Here is a 16,435-nt window from a genome sequence, read left to right on the forward strand (position 1 = left end):
GCTGGCCCGCAGGGTCAACCGATAGACCGATTTTTTTTCTCAGAATTACTAAGAATAACAAAATTAAATAATCATATAACTTAACACCATCCAAAGTTTAATAATAAAAAAAAATTTAATGTTTCAAAATTCAAAAATTTATATCTTCGAAAAAAAAAAACATCCTCTTGAAAATTTCAGGGTATTTTAAGATTTGTAAGAGGTACTCTGTAAAAAAAACATGAGCCAAAAATTTCATAGCGGGTTTTGATTTTTATGATACAAAAATGATGATGATTTTTATGAAATAAAAAACAATATATTTTACGTATTTATTATACTCCTCTTATTTATTTTAAAGTTGATTATATTACACTTCAACATTTTCAAGAGAAAATAAAGTTCTCATCTTTTAATACTTTTTTTTGTTTGTTGCTTGATTGTTATATCGAATTCTTTTATATTTATATATGTATATATTTTAATTACTGCCAAATTTTCTGAAATAAATTTATCATTTTATCAGCGACAAAAATTGATCAGATATCATTTAATAATTTCATATATAATTATGCAAAATTATTTTTTCCCGGAAACGTAATCTTATATGTATATATATAAATATATTTAACATCAAAATATGTATCAACACGGAAAGAAAATTATGGGAAGTGTTCCTATGTATATGAGAATAGTTCCGATAATGATATAAGAATTGGAGCCATACTATTATGGGAAACATTCCCATAATGTTATAGGAACTATCCCTATAATATAATTTTTTTTTTTTGCAAAATAGTGTAGAAATTTTTTCAAAATTTGAGATTTTATCGAAATTCAAATTTTTATTTCCAAAATTTGAATTTTCTTGAATGTTCTGCGCTGACAAAAAATTTCGGTCAAAAATTTTGATGTTTTTTGCCAATTACGAATTTTTTTTCAACGTTTGAATTTTTGTTTTCATGCTTAATAATATTTCTGTGTATTGTAGAAGTGATTTATACACTTTTCTTTAAATTAATATTTTCATGATAGTATAGGAATGATTCCCATAATGATATAAGATATATTTCAATTGCATTATGGGAACCATTCCTATAATATTATGGGAATCGTTCTCATACAATTATGGGATCCATTCCCATAATGTTATAGAAATGGTTCCTATAATTTATGGAAATGGATACTATAATTTATAGAAATAGTTCCTATATATTATGGGAATGATTCCCATCAGGAAGTTATTTTGGTTTCAGTCCAATTTTCGAAAATCAAATTTCAAAGAGATCTTGACGTTTTGAGGTTCTAGGAAGCTATTCTGAACAATTTCAAGATGATGTCCGAGTGTATGTATGTGTTCACGTAAGTATGTAATTATCTGTAACTTTCGAACGGATTAACCGATTTGGATCGTCAAGGTGTCATTCGACGCGGCTCGTTAATATTTAAAAACTGTAAAGAATTGAGCTTGATCGGTATAGTGCGTTCGAAGATATTCCAAAAATAAAATTTTTTTCAAAAATGTTTTTTATGGATAACTTTTAATGTGTTTGGTGGATTGATTCCAAAATCTAATCAGCTCTAAAACTTCATAAGCCGCGTCGAATGCTACCCCAACTATCGAAATCGGTTCATTCGTCCAAGAGAAACAGTTGTCGAAAGAATTTAAAAAAAAAATTCATTTTTGTATTTTCGAAATTTCTCAAAAACGACTAGATAAATCAATTCTAAAATCTGATCAGCTTTAGAACTCAATAAAATACGTCGATTGCTACCTCAATTGTCTCAATCGGTCAATTCGTTTGAGAGATTTCGTTGGAGAAAGAATGGTAAAAAACGTTTTTTTTCAAAAAGAACGGCACACAAAAGTATTTTTGAGTTCAAAGAGCTCGACAATGTATTCACAACAATGTTTTCGAGCTCACGGAGTTTGAAAATAGCGGGAAGTTTTAGGGCTGGCCCGCAGGGTCAACCAATAGACCGATTTGTTATAAAAGTTCTGTGAATCTCAACCACCCTTATTACTTTTGTTCTATTTATTACCTTATTATAAAACAAAAGGCATTCTTCATCATTATTCACCCCAAAAATGATGCCGTTTATCCCATTCGATTATTCAAGCTGCAAGTATCCAAAATTTGAAAAACACCTCTTTAGAGCCTAATCTTTGAGGGGTGGTTTCATCCCCTAGATATGTTTTGCCGCAACTAAAAAAAAATACGAGTCCCTTAGATTTTGGCGGAGAACAACATCTCAGTCTTATCGAAATCGGAGGTGGACACCTGGGATATTTTCCTTGTTGACAAAAAGAGTAAAAGATTTTATGAGAAACTAAATTTTAAATTTCCATAAGATGTTCGTTCCAAGAACGAGACAGCAGTACATATTACGTTATGATGTGTATAATAATCCTGTAACATCAGTAAGTGAGCTCAAATACCTGGGAATGTACCTATAGACAGTAGGCTGATATGGGCTCAGTAAATTAAAACTATAAAAAAAGGACTAGAACTCGAAATGAGATATCTACTGGCTCATTGGCAAGAAATCCTAACTACCACTAAACAACATAGTAAATATATATAAGATAATCAGAAAACCGATCTGGACCTACCGCATACAGCTATAGAGAACTGCCAGCAATTCCAACATTAAAATACTCCAATGACTTCAGTCCAAAATACTTTAGAACTATAGTCAAACATACACAGAAGTCTGATGGGTATACAAACAGTAAAATCTGAAATAAATTTAATTGAAAATCTGAAATAAATTTTTTTGAGCCAAATGTATATCTGTTTAGTTTTCAAAATGTTTACTTAATTCAGTAAATAATATTTGATTTCCACTCTGTTCATGGTATACAGTTTCGACTGCAAATTATTTTTCTCAATTTATTAGGTGTACAAAAAAGTTCTATTGTAGTCCCAGTAAGAGAATAAACCTCGGAAATTGCCCCCACTACCAAACATTTATGAACTGCGCATGCGCACAGAAAAGTAGGAGAACATTTAGCATATAAAACATCTAGGGTGGGAGTAAAAACCGACGACACCCGAGGTGCATTCTCTCGGTGGGATGACAATACCCGTTTTTCAAAGATGGAGTTATCTAACAGCTATTTATAGGTTAGCTATGAATACGTATATGTACATGCACAGCTGTTTGTACTCTGTAAATTCATCAAACTTTTAATATATTAATCTTCGATATATATATTTTTTTATTAAGTTAAAAATGGAAGTAAGTAATGAGCATATCCGCCATTGTCTTTTATATGAATTTCATCAAGGAAAAAGTGCTGCTGAAGCTCAAAGAATAATCTGTGCAACTTATGGTGACAGTGTTATTGATGACAGTACTTGTCGAAGATGGTTTCGGAAATTCACAAACGGAGATTTTAATTTAAATGATAAACCACGCTCTGGAAGACCTTCAACAATCAGTGACGAGAAATTGGAAGAATTACTGAATCAAGATTCTGCACAAACACAACAAGAACTTGCGAAAAAGTTAAACGTTACTCAACAAGCTATTTCTGAAAGATTACATGCTTTAGGTGAGATTCAAAAAGAAGGAAAATGGGTACCTCATGAATTAACTCCAGAACAACGAGAGAGACGAGTTGACACCTGCCTGTCGTTGCTTTCACGACATAAAAAAAAAAGTTTTTTGTGGAAACTTGTAACAGGGGACGAAAAGTGGGTTTACTATGAGAATCCTAAACGTCGAAAACATTGGGTAGACCCAGGACAACCAACGACATCAACACCAAAACGTAATGTTTTTGGGAAAAAAATATTGCTTTGTATTTGGTGGGATGAGTGGGGCGTGCTATATTATGAGTTACTCAAACCAGGAGAAACCGTTACTGGAGAACGCTACAGTTGTCAATTAAAAAAATTAGCAGATGAAATCAACAGTAAAAGACGATTTGCGGGACAAAAACCTCGACCAGTGATACTGCAGCATGATAACGCCAGGCCTCATAGAAGTTCAATCGTCCACCACACTATAAATGATTTACAGTGGGAAGTTTTACCGCACCCGGCGTATTCACCAGACCTTGCACCGTGTGATTTTCACCTATTCCGTTCATTGCAAAATTACTTGGCTGACAAACACTTACAAAATGAAAACGAAATGCAAAAAACAATAGATGATTTCATTTCGATAAAAGATCAAGCCTTTTATCGCCGTGGGATCCATCAGTTGCCTGAGCGTTGGCAAAGGGTAGTAGATGCTGATGGTGGTTATTTTGATTAAAATTTGTATTTTATTTAAAATTTTTAAATATATTTTTTTTTGACAAAAAACGGGTAGAACTTTTTTGTACACCTAATAATAGAAAAGTGCTACTTAATTCCCTACTACTGAACAAGGTAGAAATTCGAATTTTTCATACATTGGAAATAAGGCTATGGAAATAATTTCTTCACACAGTTTTCTCAATAATTATTTTAACTTTATTTAATCGCAATCAGAAAGAATATGTTACTCATAAGACGTATGCTTTCAGACTAACTAACTTCAACCAACATCTTAGTGACTAACACCATTTATTTGGCCGCATATAGGTTGACTTACATATACCTAAAGAATAAACAATATCACCCATGCATTCGTCATTCTTAGTATTTATTTTATGTGTTTTTCTTTTAAACATACTCTTAAACTTAGGATCAAATTTTATTACAAGTTTATATAAATAGTTAAAATATAAGTATAAGAGATATAAAATAATATATATAAAAGATTAGTTTTTGTTTAAATAAATTCAGTTAAATAAACCAACATCATACAAGTGTGGTAAATGAAAATTTATTTTTGCAAAAATATCATCTTACCTGACTGTGGACAACTCTCTCTACCTGAATATTACCCAAACTTAATTAAATAAAATTATTGAGAGAAAAAAATATCTAGATTTTTCATCAAAAATATTTTTTATTTGATAAACATGTAATGCATTTAGTATTGATTCTATAATATAATCGAATTAATGCTTTTTTAAAATTCTTATTATTTGTTAAAATTAACGTAATTATTTTTATGCGTTAAACGAAATATTATTAAGTTAAATAACGTGTAATATATATTTTAAGATGACAGGTTTTGTATCAATGGTTGAATAATAATTTAATAATCCGTTGTTCCAAGCACACTGTACATAATTCTCTTAAAACTGTTGCTTTGATGAATTTTTTCGCCATCATCGTCGTAACCACTTGCCTGTAAATAAAAAAAAAAAAACGAAACAATATTTTTAATCAACATTTGAACTAATTTCATGCACAAAAATCAACTTTACTTCATTAAAACACTCATAAAACAAAGGATGAATGATTAAAGTTATTAATTTTGTATATTAGTTATGATTTTTTTTCTCTCAATTATTTTTTATGATAATAATGAACGTACAATTGATGTTTAAATTTAGTAGCCGTTGACGCGGTCCTTTACAAAAGGAAGAGGAAAGGGCCGATACATTCCACCCTTAATCAAACAAATATATCATAATTAATTAAACAATCATGCTCAGAGGAACATTTCATGTTATCTTATTATTTACTAATATAAAACTTCTTCAAATGTGCTAACAAATAAAGTTTTTTTATTTGTTTTAAAACAAATAATTACGACAATAATTCGTGGAATGAAGTGACATAATGCAGTTTTAATTATAACTATAAATTAATGTTGAGAAACTACTTTTTTTTAGCCAATTTATTTTAATATTAAATATTATTAAAATGCAATTAAAAATGTATAAAAATATAAACTTCTTAATTACTCTTATTAGTTTTTACAACATTAATTATGTATAGAATAAAAAATAAATATCACTTACATGTGACAAAGCAGGACTTTTTGGTGGAGCATGTGTTTGCTATTTAATAAATAGAATACAAAAAAATAAATATTTCTTTATGGTAATATGAACTATATATTCCCTAGCGTATCCGAATTACGGTAAATTATAGTAATTATCGTAAAATACCGTAATTTACCATATTCAGAAGAATCACCATAGATTACCGTAAAATACGGCGTTTGCAGTAAAAATACGGCACTTTACAGCATTGCTGCAATTTGCAGTAAAATACAGAATTTTACGGCAAATTTACGGTGAAATTGCGGCAATACATCAATATTTTAGGGTTGAAGTGCGGTAACTTATGGCCGACTGCGATAGCTAGTGGTAAAATACTACGGCTCACGTCAAGTTACGTTAAAATTGCGGCTATACAGCGGTATTTTGCAGTAAAAGTGCGATATTTTGCCGAAATCTGCCGTAAATGACCGATATTACCGTAATTCTTCTGAATACCGTATTTTACCGCGCAATACCGTAATTTACTGCAAATTTGTCCCAGATTACCGTAAAATACGGTGGATTTGCAGTCAATTATGGTATTTTGTGGTGAATGCGATAATTTACCGTAATTTGGATCCGCTAGAGTTAAAAAAAAATCTTACTCTGTGATGATGAGCTCTCTGAGGTGCAAAAACGCCAGCACGTGGCGGCTGACTGACTTCTTGTACATCATATCCCATTTCTTCTTCTTGAAGAGCTTTATATGCCTCGCTTTTGCTTGGATCATACTTGACCGGCTTCATTGCACTATATTTAATTTACACGAAATCTTAACTCGCGTTATTAAACGATACTAAAATGTTAATTACATCTGATATATATTACTAAATATATATCTCGTCTTTATTATTTTTAAAGTTGCACACAAAATCTACAAAGCATACGAGCACATTCTCGTGCAAACGGATAACTAATATTTTAATAAATAAATAATTTTTATTAATTAAATAAAAAATCAATCGAGCAATAAAGCAGTACACATTTTGATTAAAAAAATAAGTAATTATATGATATAGTGTTAGTTCAAAAATAAATAAATATTTTATTTAAATAAATGAGTGCATGCAATCATATGTGAAACTATGTTTTATTTTATTTTTATTTTTTTTGTTGATTTAAATTTTAAAAATCATGAATATATTTCGCTGAATCTATTATATTTAATGAAGCGATTTTAAATAATACTCGTGAAATACTGCATAATTTAAAAACTAAAATGGAAATAAAATAATGAATAAATAAATAAATATAATCTGAATAAATACAATAATAAATTATAAACAATCCGTGTATGATTAATAATAATAATAATGAATAATATTTATTTGAATAAATAAATTATTTCGGGCCATTAAATTGTGGCCATGGATTCTTAGAAGCAGCCTCCCGGGCCTTTTCCTTCATTAATTTCGCCTGTTCCTCAATTTCTCGTTTTTGTTTCACGAAGGAAAAATCTATAAAAATGCTGGAAAAAGCAAACAATACACATATGTTGATATATTGTCGATTACCAAAGGCTTAGATCAAAAAAGTTTTTTCCAATTCATCTTTGATCAAATTTTTTAAATATTTTATTTTATATTTGACTTTTTTTTTTAATATTTAAATAGGATTTAATAAAGTGTACCTAGTATTTTAAAATATTTAGTTATATTAATATTAATAATTAATATGCAAGCATACCAATTGCATTCGGCTATAAAACAAAATTTAAAATTATTTAAATTAATTATAAGCTTATTTTCGATAAATTTTTAATAATTGTAAATACTTTTATCGCAAGCTCCAAGACATTCAGCAGCTTTCCTCAATTATTATAATTATTATTACATTGTTAAAAGCTGTATTAAATATTAATTATTTAAATTTCATAAATTAATATTCAGTTGTTTTTTTTTAATTTAAAAAATATAATATATATTTTATTTAAAAAATAATATTTATTTACTTACGGAATGGCCGTAGTCTGACACTTAATAGTGTCTGCGATATTTTGTTCAGAGTACAGTCCAATCGGTGAATTGAATTGCTTATGGACAACCTGTTTAGACAAACAATCATTCATACTGGGTAATTTGAGGTAAAGGTTTAAAAAAAAATTAATTAATAATTAATAAATAAAAACAAATTAAAATTAATTTTTTTAATCATTTCAATATTTGGTGATTTTCACAATAAAAAGCACCAACGATTTTTAGTTAATTTAAATATTATGGGATTCTCACTCACTTCTCACTGGCAAAACTAATAAAAATAAATTTATAGCTTTTTTTTATTCAATTTTAACTGCAACTTTATTAGTAACTTTTATCTATTATTTAATAATTTTATGAGAACACACATGAGTGGCAATTATTGACTTTAATTTACAATCAATCCTTGTTTTTATATTTTTTTTATTAGTGCATCGAGTATATAAATATATTTATCGCAATAATATTGTATTAGCTAAAATATATAAAAGTATATCTCAGTTTATTTTTTTTTTCTAAGCAGTATGAAAATATTTCGAAATTAAAACGAAATCTAGTGATAAATGCGATAAAGCCGAAGCGTGATTAATAAATTTTCAAATGATTGGAAAAAATAAATGAAAAATTTTGTTTTTTCTTTGATAATCTGAAAACACAAATGCTGCGGTTAACATTATAAATTATGATAAAAAAAAAATTAAATAAAATCTGGTTTGAAGCATAAAAGCGACTCAAATAAATTGAATCAAACCTTTGGAACTTCATTCGGTCCTAAGACACGCTGCAAAACTGATTCCGCCACCTGTTTTTAACGTATTATTATAATGAAAAATAGATAAAAACATTTAAATAAAACATAATTTTGAAATTATGTATAAAATTCACGGCGATAAAATAAATAAAAAAAAAAATATAGATAATATTTAGCAAAAATAATTTTTTAATGAGATATCCCCTCTTATTTTTCTTTTTTTTTTTTTTTTCTAAATAATTCCATAATTTTTATGCTGATTTTGGATCACTTCGAGACTTGAGCTGGACAGTAAATTCAGCATAGTATTGAAACTGTCGGCTGTATCTACCTACTTTTTGTTTCATCGCCACCTCAGGATGAGCAACCTCGTAATGATGAGGAGCAGCTCTTATCATTGGATTTGGATGATGACGAAGATAACATTCACCTAATGGAGCATCCTTCTTTATCTTGGCACCTGGCAAGACTAAAGGAGTCGTACGGTATGGCTGAAAGAAAATAAAAAAAGAATATTTTTTTATATTTAAGTTTTATTATAAAAATATTTTGATTTAAGGGAGACCACTAGTGTGAAATTTTGAAAAATCAGTTAATCTTTTTTTTTCTATTTCGATAGTCTATACCTTCAAAAATAGCATACTAAAATTTCAAGTGCATATCTCGAATAGTTTTTTTGAGTTACAGCCATCTGAAGAGTAGCCGCTTATCGGATCTCAAAAACACATTTTTTAAAATTGCTGCATCTATAACTCGAAGACAAATCATCCGATCGACTTGATGTGAATTTCAGTTTCATTTATATATGTTTCTACGTACCATGAATCTCCAGTTTTTCGATCGAATCAAAAATGTAATTTTGGCAGGTCAAAAATCATCAAATTTTCACGCGAAATTTGAAATGTTTTTTTACTACTCCGCCATTTTCTTAAATTAAGATTTTTTTTTTAGCCCAAGGGTCATGGTACGGGAAATATACCTTATAGTTTGATAAACTTTTTGGTTTTTGTTGAGTTCATGCACTGTGAAGGTCGCTATCACTGCTGCAGTAAGGGGAATTCTTTTTTTTTATCGTTGGGAGATTGTGAAAAACTCGTTGAATTTTGAATTTTTTGGTCCGAAAATTTTATCTTGTATTCATTATATATCCACAAATATATCCTTAAAAGATTAAAACATTCGACGAAGTAGTTTTCTTTAAAAAAATCCCTAAAAATCATCGTTTTTTCAGGCGGTCACACTAGTGGTCCCCCTTAAATTTATCAACCCTGATTAAATGAAACGATTCAAAACAATTCAAAAGATTCAATTTTACTACTATGTAGATATACATTCATTATTGAGTGAATCGTTATGTTTAATCAGGGAAGTAGTTGTTATAATTAAACAATAAAATTTCAAATATTAATTATAAAGGCTAAAAAATGTTATTGGTAATGAATATATTTGTTTACTTGCATTCTAAAGTCAAAATTTTTGCATTATATTTTATCTCATGAATCTCGGGATTAAGGTCACTTGCTTAAATTTCAAAATTCCTTCACACTCTCTAATTTATTTGGATTATTGCCAGAACACGCGACATTACTCATTTACAAATAAATTGTGTAAAATATGTAATTATAAATTTAAGATTTTTTTTTTATATTTTAAAGTTATTCAAAATTAAAAATCACAGTTCATTATATTTAATTAAAAGATAAAATCATAATTAAATTATAAATCTTATTCTGTCTTAAACAGTTTTTATTTATTTTTTTATAATTAAAAATACTATAATTAGTTATAAAATAAAAATTAATTGACAGGCATGTCAACATTACCAATTAATATTTTTTCATGTATACATCACTGATGGGCTAATAGTTAGCGATGAGACGGCTAAAACACCCACGTATCAAGTTATAAAAATAAAATAATTTGCGGATCGTCTGATATGCAGAAGAAAGTTCGTACACGTTGAAACAACTCAACTAAATAATAGATCTGCCGATAAATATCTATCAGTTTAAAAGACAATTTTCCTTATCTTAATTATAATTTTAAATTATCTTCAATTATAAAAATTTTGAAATTATTTTTTCCGAAGTATTTTTTTATAAATTTTGTCGATTATTTTTTTATATAATTTTTTTTTTGTTGAGAAAAAATAATTTAGATCTATGAAAATATATTACTTTTTAATTGCTTAAATCTGTATAATTCAAAGCTTGAAGAACGCAAATTATCAAATATAAAATAAATATCAAAAATATTTTAGATCTGAAGAGACCTATTGATATTAAAATTAATTTAAATTTATAATTTAAAAAACTGTTTATTTAATTAGATCCCATTATATCTGAAATATTTTTTCTCAGATTATTATAGTTAAATAAATCTACAATTTTTTTGCACGCAAAGAGTTTGTTTATACTGAAATAATAATAATAGATATCCGTTATTGAAATAAAGTTAAAGCAGAAATATGATACCCGTTGGCAAACATGCAATTATGATTGAAATTAACTTTTTGCAGTTACAATAAAAGAAATTACATAAATCGCTAGGTGCAATGTAGATTATTAAATCTTGGCAGCAATATACATCGTTATGTCACGTCACTTGGTTACCGCGCATGAATATGACGAAAGAATCCCTGGTCTACGTGTTAAATTCAGCTCTTTTCTTTTCTTTACTATATTATATTATTAATTTATGAAACAATAATATATAGTATAGCAGTTGTTTTTAAATAATCTTAGAATTTTCCACACTGTTCACATGACGTTACGCATATATACATTTAATCATTTTCTATCTGATCCATATCAATCATCACTTGTGACAGTTGTACTAAACTGTTAACAGTTTCTTAAAATGTTAGGCGATATCGCTGTTTAGAAAATCTCATAGAATCCAATTGATTTTCATAAATTCCCATAGATATTTTATGAGAGTAAATGAATTCTATGAGTGCTATAATTAAGGATGGGGCCTTACATATACTGCTATAAGAATCTATCGGATTTTTTAAGCAGGCATGTATATTATTTAATGAATTAATAAAATATACTGTTGTTTATGTCATTAATAAAAAAAAAATATTGTTATCAATATCGGTTTTTATAGGTTTCGCCTTTTTTTCAGAAATAATGATTATTAAATAATTTTTTTTTAATGACAGTGGGGTAAATAAATTTGAAAGGTAATAATGTTTTTTGTTTTGTTACAGAATAAGAGAAACGAATACGATATGCTGAAAATAGCTGAAGGCTCTTAGCTGGCACAAATAATCTGTCGTTTGTGTTCTCTTGCCACATCATGATCTCCATCTAACTTTTTTTTCTTGCCCTCAATATTTAACTTTCGATGACAATCAATCAATTATTTATCATTAGTATAAATTAATATTCCTTTATACATTTAAACTTCTGTTCCAATAACATTTATAATTTACAATACATCAAATAACTATAAAATTACAGTCTTCCAATAATATAAAATAATAATTGAATGATTTAATGGATAAATAAAAATAATAATTTTATTATATTTATATTTTAACCCAAATTCAATAAAAGCTCAACCCGATATCGACCATATGTCTTTTATTACATCTGCGCCTATAAATCTGCTGCAAACTGCAATTACTTTTCCTTTCATCTTCTCGTTTGTCTGGCTTATAGTCCATTTACTTTTTACTCTTTTCTTCTTATTCTAATTTTCTTCTTTTTTTTTTTTAACTCATTTGTTTGCTGTTCGTCATCGCACCCTGACAAATGTGTCAAAAATAGTGAAGGGTAAACTCAAAGTCAGTAATAATATTCTCATAACTTTCCAGTTAATATGTCAAGGTTATTATTAAAAGCTTAATGTGTAGTTATAATTAAATCATTCTCCCGTTGCATCATTTGTGATCTTGACTTTCATCGTAACAAAACGAACCTGACTTCCTTAATTACCTTAGTTATTCAAATATTCTTTAAATCTTACAATAATTTCATTAAATCTCATATTACATTTTTTAAATATTTAAAAAATAAAAACTAGTTAATAAATGATATGATAAATGTAAATATATGATAAATGATGATGTAAAAAGATATGTAATTGACAGTTTGGCAACAACTAAAACATCTAGCAAATTTACTGTAAAACCATTAAATATTAGCGTCTATACAAATTTAAATGGACCATAATATATTTACAGTAATTTGATATTTTAAAATAATATTTATCAACACCTATATACATTTTAAAACAATAACATTATTTAATAATAATCGTACCCAATAAATTGCCGCTTCTTCGTCTTTCGGATGACGTTCAATCGTATAACGATATGTCGTAGTATAACCCGGCATTTTACTCACTTATATATATATATATATATATTTGCGAAATTATTATTCAGATAAATTTATTACTATTATTATTATTGTCACTGAATAAATAAAAAATATAAAAATAAAAAAAACTATATTCGTTTATTTTGACGTTACTGGTATAAACGTACTGGTTCGAAGCGCGGGAGTTACTAATATAAAATAATTCTCGCGTTTTCCAAGTACCTCAAGAAATGAAGTCTCCCAAATAAAACTAAAACGTTGTACAACATATGGCGAGTATAATTTTTGATATACATCCACCTTTCAACATTTTCTAACTCCTACGTTATTTTCAGGGTTACAACGTCATTAAACAATTAGAGTATGACGATTTAAATGCTTATTAAAAAAAAAAACAATGCTTCCAAAAGATTATAAAAGTTCATTAGTGGAAGTTAAAAATTTTTTTATTATTATAATGAAGGGTTAAATATATGTCTATTTTTTGTCATCGTTATAATTAACGTGCCAATTAATCATTAGGGTGTTTAAGTTTTCAGAGCTGACAATCTTGATAAAAGTTGACATGATAAATTGATGATAATAAATGATAATGTATTAAATGCATTAACTAAATAGAATTAAAATGTATAAATGAGTGTCAAGATGAAAAATTAAAACGCGAATGTAGTGAAAGTACTTGGATAAGCGATTTAGTAAGACAGAATATTAGATGAGTATCGAGATCAGTAAATTAATGGTGGTGGTTTAGATGCAAAAGTTATATTTATAGAGTAACTCTACTACATCTTGAGGAACTTTCCGGCATCGAGAGCCGGACCACCAAAAATATATTCACACTTGTATCTATAGATTTGTTGCCGTCTCGTTTACTCATTAACAATATAAAAGCTCTTACTCTCTTCTTTCCCTTTTTAACTATTGATTCAAGCATCTCGATCAAAACATTCTCCATCATTCAATGTTATTTTTGTTGTCAAACCTCCGCATTTTATATTATTATTTTGTTATTTATTATTTTAAATATAAAAAGCAAGTTTCATTGTAAGCTTCAATGTTTTAAATAAAAAGCTCCAATTTTATTTAAAATTTTTGAGTTTCATTGATTCAGGGTTGTCATTAATTTTTAAGAAATTATTTATTTATATATGATTAGTTTATAGTATTAGGAATGAAATGTACTATTTTAAAAATTAGTTAAAATGTTTTGTTGTTGAAAGAAGAAAACGCTTGGCAGCCGTTTAAAATTCGATACACGCAGTAACTTTTGCACCGGCCATTCTTTTCGCTCCGCAAATCGACGCGTCTTACAAACACAACGTGTCGTATCGGCCGAAATAGCCGTTGGTTCTGCTCTAAACTTAGAGACAAGGCAGCTGAGCTGTTCATGCTTGCATCATTTATATAGATTTTTTTTCTCAATAGTTGATTTATCAATCGAGAATATTATAAATTACGTTATTAACTTAATTTTTAAGATAAATTAAATTTAAATATCTTGAAAACAAATAATCATATAAATTATCAATTAAAAAATTTAGGTGATGAATTTCTTTTGTCTTACGGATACATCCCATTATGTTTTAGCAAATATTACAAGTTCAATCGCCAAGAGACAATTGTTATATCATCAAAATGATTGTAAAAGATAAATGAAATATATATTTTAATATTCGTTAAACAAACAAACAAAATAATTTAAATATAATAGTCTCTTACCTGAGATAAATAATATCTTTCTTCACGAACTTCTTCAATATGTTCTCGTGGTGGGTCAAAATGGTCAGGTGAATAAGTTTTGTATTCACGAGGAGGTGATAATAGCGGAGGAACTGGACTTTTCGGCAAAATTTTTGGTTGTGATTCTTGAGGCCTATTTAATATCAAATATTACTATTTTATTAAATAATTATTAATTGAGTTTTAAAAAGCTGAAAGAGTTGTAGTCCATAATTTCATTAATGCTCTTTATCAAATAATTAAAAAATTTTTAATTAATTTTCATCAAGTAAAATTAATTATTTTTTACATATATGTCTTTAAGACATAAGTTGTTCATTAATAAGCAAAATATTAAGTATAAATAATAACAAAGAACATTTAAATGAATATTTTTTTAGCCGTGGTTATGACATCTCCTGAGCATCGCGATGAGGCATACAAGCGTTATTTTGTCAGTATTATTTAACAAGTTTGCATTTAGAATATAAATAATTAAGTGACTAGCAGTGTAGCTATTAATAGCGTAAATGAAATAAAAATTAATTTAATAATAAATGATCATTTGTTCTGACAGATTAACGAACGCTGCCTCGTTAGAAGAGTGGATTGACTCGACAATCGATGACTGTGAAGTGTATCGATTGCATGCGAGATTTGACAACGGCTCAGACCTTTCCACGACTAGTCTTACAGACTCTGAGTTTTGAAGTAAATTCTGGGCGTCCACGTGCCTGACATCACGAGCATCGTAATCATCTATTTTCTTTATCACGTCACCCTTCCGGAGATCATTATTCTCAGACTGCAACAATCAGATAAATATATTTTAATTATTAAACAATTTTTTTTTATTTATATTATTAATGATAACAGTGTAATTAAATTTAATAATTTATTAATAATAGATTATAAGGAAGAAAAAAAAATAATAATCACAAACACTCACATGGGTGACGATGATCGGTGTGCCTAAATCTGCACCCCCAGCAATTCTAATACCCCAAGGGCGACTTGGATGTCTTCGTAATTTCAATACCAACGTATGTTTCTTCGTCATGCTCTACACTCAATGAATAATTGTCTTCGCTTGCTGTTTATTTTATTTTTCTTTGGCTTATATACTTCTTTAGTATGACAAATTAATCACACAGGGATTCGAAATTAAAACAAAACAGAAAAAAAACACTAATGTACAACACAAAGGGAAGAAATAAAATGATACTACTTGTATGTTATTTTTATTTTTTGTAATAATTGTTTTTAGTGATTATTAGAGCGATTTAAATGTTTACAAAGCCAGGGGATTCACAGCGTTCGGTCTACTGTCAATCGTGGGACAGAACTGCGGTAACGAATAGTACTTTGACAAGACCTATGCATATCTTGAGAGAGTTGCGAGTGTCCCTGAAGTTGCCCAATAAGCGACAGCATAACTAGGTTCCTATTCTACCCAATCTGGCCTCATTTCTTATTGGCATCCCACATTGCAAGTGTCGATATACTAAAAAGTCAAATATGTGCTCTTGAACAATCACTTCAATGAACCCCTCTTACTCTTTCCTATAGTATTTATAATGTGTAAGATCATTAGTACGTCTCATTATCGTGTCTATTGTGTATTAAACAATAACACATATTATTTAAATACACAATTCATTTTTATTTTCACGGGTACTATATTTACCCGACACGAGACTGGATGCTACAGAAACCGCGAAATTATTTAAATTTCAATTGTATTGCCGCCAAAACCCAAACGGGATTTTTTAGATTTATTATATCATTTGTTTATTTTACTCTG

At 28.1% G+C, this 16,435-nt stretch overlaps 1 protein-coding gene across 6 annotated transcripts; it reads right to left on the minus strand.

Moving 5' to 3' along the window:
* Nucleotides 1-4,462: 4,462 nt before the first annotated feature.
* Nucleotides 4,463-16,094, minus strand: LOC103568705 (PDZ and LIM domain protein 3). 6 transcript variants are annotated; one of them, XM_014441178.2, is made up of 10 exons: nt 15,581-15,995; nt 15,207-15,436; nt 14,632-14,785; nt 8,917-9,072; nt 8,582-8,632; nt 7,810-7,898; nt 6,460-6,604; nt 5,831-5,869; nt 5,401-5,475; nt 5,123-5,211 (listed from the first exon to the last, which is right to left on the minus strand). In XM_014441178.2, the coding sequence occupies exons 1-9, from the start codon at nt 15,689-15,691 to the stop codon at nt 5,416-5,418; spliced, it is 1,035 nt and encodes a 344-aa protein (XP_014296664.1). In that variant the 5' UTR covers nt 15,692-15,995; the 3' UTR covers nt 5,123-5,211; nt 5,401-5,415. The 6 variants fall into 6 exon arrangements, with proteins under 6 accessions (XP_014296666.1, XP_008543886.1, XP_014296668.1 ...); XM_014441180.2 differs by lacking the exon at nt 5,401-5,475 and having other exon boundaries at nt 4,463-5,211; nt 15,306-15,436; XM_008545664.3 differs by lacking the exon at nt 5,401-5,475 and having other exon boundaries at nt 4,463-5,211.
* Between the last annotated feature and the right edge of the window lie 341 nt (nt 16,095-16,435).

This window comes from Microplitis demolitor, chromosome 3 (assembly GCF_026212275.2).
Source record: "Microplitis demolitor isolate Queensland-Clemson2020A chromosome 3, iyMicDemo2.1a, whole genome shotgun sequence".
Lineage (NCBI taxonomy): Eukaryota > Metazoa > Arthropoda > Insecta > Hymenoptera > Braconidae > Microplitis > Microplitis demolitor.

What these genes read in the sequence shown, in the direction of transcription:
- LOC103568705 (XM_008545664.3), bottom strand. Translation starts at nt 15,691, where the DNA reads ATGACGAAGAAACATACGTTGGTATTGAAATTACGAAGACATCCAAGT. An exon ending in GACCGAATGAAGTTCCAAAG is followed by an intron (nt 7,899 to 8,581) that starts GTTTGATTCAAT and finishes TTGTCTAAACAG; the next exon opens with GTTGTCCATAAGCAATTCAA. An exon ending in AAAGTCCTGCTTTGTCACAT is followed by an intron (nt 5,212 to 5,830) that starts GTAAGTGATATT and finishes TTTTATTTACAG; the next exon opens with GCAAGTGGTTACGACGATGA.